Raw genomic sequence first — 5456 nt, forward strand, 5'->3', positions numbered from 1 at the left:
GGGCCTCCCGCGGCGCGGGGCTCAGGCGGCTTCAAAGGGGCTTAAAGAGGCCCGTGGTGGCACTGCCACGGCCCCGCGGGGGAGGGCGTGGGCGCGGGCGGCGGGGGAGAAGGCTGCCATTGTGCACCGAGGGATTAGGGATCTGGCCTGGAAGGAATTTTAAACTGCTGCGAGCCGGCGCCCCAGGACTCACCTCCTTCACTACTCCAGGAGCAGGAAGCTCGCTCACATGTTTACCTCCATTTCCATGTCTGGGTGTGCGTGTGGTGGGGTGTCCTCTTGCCCTCGGACTGGGGGCATCTGGGGTTGTCAGCTTTGGCAAATAACAGTACAGGACGTCCAGTTATATTTGAATTGCAAATAAACAATGAATACTTTTTTAAAGTATAAGTCTACCCCATGTATTATATGGGATATACTTATACTAAAGTCATTGTTTATCTGAAATTCAGATTTAACTGGACATTTTTTTTTACGTCTTGTATTCATTTTTCTAGCAGCTCTAGAATCACTGAAATGTCTAGTATATGTCTGCAATAGATTGGGGGCTTCCTAAAAATTCAGTGGGGCTGTGTGTCTCTCTACCCTGGGATGGTATGTTTTCTGAAGCCAGATGCTGTGTTTCACCTTTCTGAATGGAGTTCTGATGGTAGTGTGTATATTTCCATCACAGTAGAAGCTTCCTGAGGACAGAGGCTGAATTTCAGATTGGAGCTTTGAGGTCAACGTTTGTGCCTTTATCCCACTGCAGGTTCCTGAGATGGGGTCTTCGTACCTCCTGGAGAGCAAGTCTCGTCTCCTTTTCTCTTCCCAGCACGTGGAGGCCCCTCCCCCTACTGGTGTAGCGTCCTGCCTACAGGGGGCGCTGGGGGCCCAGAGGACTGAACTGCAGCTGGATGGGTCCTGTTTCTTGGCATTAAGGGTTGCAGGTTCTTTAGAGCTGAAGGACCTGGGGACTTGGAGGGTGGGTCTTTATTCAGTGTGGCTCTCGAACTGGTCCTGACCTCCCCCTGCCTCAGCAGAAGCTGTGCCCAGCATGTGGAAGAATATCCGAGTCTGGTTACCCACAGTTTTCTGCCAGGAAGGGGCAGGGTGGCACTCAGTGCAGAATGGCCCTGCACCCCTCCTCTCTCCCCATAACCACTGCTGCCAAGCCTCTGTCGTCCATCAGCCTCACAAACCCCACCACCCAGCCTTTGCCTGTGCTGTCCTCTGTAAGAGCACCCTCTGTTCCTGTCCTTGGGGATGGCTGATGGCTCATACACCTCCTGGATGCTCTGGCCTTCAGCACGGTAGGTATGGCCACGTAGGATGCTTGTGCCTGGCGGTCTTGTGGTGAAAAGAGACCTCTATCTCCGTCTTCACCAACCTGGGCCACAGGGGCCAGGGAGGGGACAAAGGTGGGGGTGGGGACAGAAGGGAAGGTGGGGGGACCGTAGGTGGAGGGGAAACAAGAGGACGCCTCTGCCACCCTCTCCTCCCCCTCCACCCCCACTGTCGCCCCTTCCCAAATCCCCTTGTCCCCCCCGGGGCCTCTGAACTCTTTTCCCTTGAAGCTCAGGGAAGCCTGGGAGAAGCCGTTTCCCACGGTCACAGCCTCAACCACCCCCACCCCCTGCTCCTTTGGCCGCAGCCACCTCAGCCTTTGCAGAGCACAGCCTGGCCTGCTCTGTCCCTGCAGGGCCCCCTCCTTGATCCCGGGAGCCTGCTTCTGCGAGTGGCATCATCACCCCACTCCTCAGGCTGCCCAGTCATCAGGTCAGCAATTAGCTACTTCCTCCCGGCTGCATGAGGCCACCGAACGTCACAGCCCCTCCCCCTGCCAGCCGGCAGCGGGAGTGCTGGGGGGTGCCCCCCACACTTTGTAGTCTGTGCCAAGTCCTGGCACGACCTTCTCCCCCCCCACCCCCGCCCCTTGCCACAGTCTACCGAGCGCTGGGGTACTGAGCCTTTCATCTGGGGAGCCCGGAGCTCCCTGCGCTCCTAGGGGCGGGAGAAGCCATGCTGCGGTCTCCCTCCCGCCCCACCCCACCCCGAATCGCCCCATCCCATTGGGTGAGAACACGGCTGCTGTCTGGGTGGGGTGATGCCTGCTCAAGGGCACCGCAGCCCTGAGTTCCTGAGTGAGCGGGTCTGGGCCTGAGACTCAGGTGTGCCTGTCCCCAGTCACAGGCGGTTTTCATCAGGCTCTCACCTGGGCCGGGGGCTCTGCCGAGGATGGTGGCGGTGACCTGGTAAGTGGGAAGCGGTGGGGTGGCACCCTGTGGACACCCACACACGTGGGGGGCAGGCTCTTCTGAACCCCCACAGCGGCTCACACACCTGCACCAGGGCACACTCGCAGATGCAGCCTGCAGCCATGCCCCCGGGTGTCCCAGGCAGGCAAACCCACCCGGAGGTATGCCGCACATCCCCTTCTCCTGTGTACACACAAACCAGCTGACATCCTCACAGACAACAAGCTCACCACCACACCAAAACGAAAACCGGGACCCTAGAGAGGAGCCCAGGAAGGTGGGATGAGAGACCACCACCAGCCCCTCTCCCTCCACGGATCCTACCCCATGGGCCGGGGGTCTTCCTGGGGAAGGGTGGGAAGGGAATGTAGTGGGCAAGTGGGAGCGGCTGTGGTCTGAGTTTGGCGGTGGGGGCCAGGGATGGATTTCCAGAGAGAATAAGAAAGTTCCAACAAATATAAACAAATGTGTGGCATCTTAGGCAGATGGTCTAACTCCTTGGGGCCTCAGCGATTGCATCTGTAAGATGGGGATAATGAGGACCCTGTTTAAACTTGGTAGGGAAGTTTAAAGGAGGTGACCCCCAGCCCACATAACTGTTGAGGAGACCCTCCAAATGTCCTGTCTCTGGGTGGTGGGTTTGCCTACCAGAGCTGCCCTGGGGAGAAAAGCAGCTTTCATCCGGGGCCTTACCTGACCATGTGCTCACCGCTGGCTTTCTTCACTTCCTGGGGTCCAGCCCTGGTCATGTGTTGGGGCTGATGGGGCGCTGCTCCGGATTGGCCTGAGGGCAGGGCCTGGGAGGGGCTGACTGACTGCCCCGCCCCTACTTGACTGGCCCAACAGGTAGCTGAGTGCTGGCTTCCAGCCCAGGGAGGGGATGAGTCAGCCCGCACCGCCCCATCCAGGCAAATGAGGTTCTGGGGATGGGTGCTTGGGTGGAGGGGCCTTCTAGGAACGTTCCTGGAAGAGGACCTGGGAACCACGCTGCTGCCTGGAGCCACTGCCTCGACCTCCCGGGCTGTACCCAGCTCAGCAAACACCCTTGTCCTTGCTTCTCACAGTCTTCCGCCCTCTTGACTCATGGGGCCGCCCCAGCTGGGAGCGTGGAGCCAGGCCTGTGGCTATCTCGCTACCTTGCCACGTTTCTCAGCCCTTCCAGAAGGTTGTCCAAGCCATGGACACAGGGCACACATACATGCATGCTTTTGTACATGTGTCCACAGCCACATAAGCACAACCAGAAACACTCACACATATACTCTCACTCCTCCCTTACACTTATTCACACCCACATTGACACACACACTCATGTACACCACACACAAACTTGCAGAGTCATAATCACCATTGTGGGTTGAATTGTCCTCCTAAAAGACATATTGACATCTTAGTCCCCAGTCCCTTCAAAGGTGACTTTAGTTGGAAACAAAGTCTTTGTAGATGTAATCAAGATGAGATTTGACTGGATAAGGGTGGGCCCCTAATCCAATGACTGGTGTCCTCTTAGGAGAGACTTGTAGACACAGAAATACGGAGACCCACAGGGAAGAAGGTCACACGATGATGGAGGCAGAGACTGGAGTGATGTGGCTCCAAGCCGAGGAACACCAAGGACTGTCTGCACCCACTAGAAGCTGGGAGAGAGGCACTGAACCGACTCTTCCTAGAGTCTCCAGAAGCAACCAGCCCTGCCAGCATGGTGATTTGGGACTGTGACCTCTTTTATTTTTTTTATTTTGGCTGCACTGAGCAGCTTGGGGGATCTTTGTTCCCCAACCAAGGGTTGAACCCAGGCCCTTGGCAGTGAGAGTGTCAAGTCCTAACCACTGGGCCACCAGGGAATTCCCTGGCCTTCTTAATTATGAGAGAATAAATCTGTGTTGTTTTAAGCCACCAAGTCTGTGGTAGTTCGTTATGGCTGCCCTAGGAGATGAACACAATCATGCATTCACACAGTCACGGTGGCTCTAGACGCAGGGACGAGGTGGGTAGACTCCCTCTTGGAGGCTGCTCTGTCTCTGTTCTTCTTCCCCTGTGACTGGTCCAGTGGATGCAAAAAAGTTCCTGGTGCCGGGCAAGAGATCAATTATGTTTCATCCCTCCTTCCCTCCCTGGAGTTCTTAACAAGGCATTCCCTTTAAAATATGTTCTCAAGAATGGGCAGCCATGGTTATATGCACCAAAAGACGTGTCTAAGGAGGCTGTGGCTGCTTTAATGTTATGAATTAAATATTGGAAACAACCAAACGTCCATCCACAGAACAGATCAATCAGTTGCGGCAGAGCTGATCAATGGGAGGCTACTCAGCTATGAAAAAGAAAGAACTAGAGTTGCTGAAACAACGTGGATGACCCCCACAGACCTCACGTCCAATAAATTGGGCCAGACACAAAGAGTGAGTGCCCCAGGAGTCCTTTTGCATGAGGTTCAAGAACAGGCAAAGCCAATCTATGGTGAAACAAGTCAGAGCAGTCACCTCTCTCTTGAGGGGACGGTGTTGCTGGGAGGGGCTTGAGGGAGCCTCCCGTGGGGCTGAAATACTCCGTGCTAGGTCTGGGTGGTAGTCACAGGGGCATACACACATACATGCACAAGTTCGCCAAGCAATACCCTTCACGTTTGTTAATGTGAGGCATGAATCTTATACCTCAATTAAAAAAAAAAGTAAATTAAAAAAAACTGGGTTGGGACTTCCCTGGTGGTCCAGTGGCTAAGACTCCACACTCCCAATGCAGGGGGACAGGTCAGGTCAGGTCAGGGAACTAGATCCCACATGCTGCAACTAAAAGAAAAATATCCCTCCTACTGCAACTAAAGAACCCACATGCCACAACGAAGACTGAAGACCTCGCATGCTGAAACTAAGACCCAGTGCAGCCAAATTAATAATTTTTTTTTTTCAACTGGGTTTCCGGAAAGTCAATGACCAGAAGTCACTGCGTCGGATAGCATCTTCTGGGGTGGGTGGCTGCAGAACCTGCCTTGTCCCCCTGTTGCACTGCTGTCCTTGGGCCTGGGGTCCCTTGTGTGGCTGACTTACCAGGATATTTGACTATAAACTTTGAGCCTGGGGAGGCCCTGCAGTGTCTCGACAGCCCAGACCCTCCGTAGCTGACCCATCTCTGGGTGGGAATGGGTGTGCAGAGATCCCACTGCAATCTGTTTCTCAGATTAAAGACCAAATGTTGTGATTTCTTCTACAAAAATCCCACATT

The 5456-nt window shown here is 54.9% G+C and overlaps 1 protein-coding gene across 1 annotated transcript in view; it reads right to left on the bottom strand.

The window, feature by feature from the left end:
- Positions 1–1727, bottom strand: part of LOC105005282 (chromosome unknown open reading frame, human C6orf223) — a 2583-nt gene extending 856 nt beyond the window's left edge. Inside the window, 1 exon segment of the mRNA XM_010863233.1 lies at positions 1613–1727. Within this exon segment, the coding sequence (XP_010861535.1) occupies positions 1613–1727 (115 nt within the window).
- Between the last annotated feature and the right edge of the window lie 3729 nt (positions 1728–5456).

Source organism: Bison bison, unplaced genomic scaffold, assembly GCF_000754665.1.
Source record: "Bison bison bison isolate TAMUID 2011002044 unplaced genomic scaffold, Bison_UMD1.0 scf7180017864487, whole genome shotgun sequence".
NCBI lineage: Eukaryota > Metazoa > Chordata > Mammalia > Artiodactyla > Bovidae > Bison > Bison bison.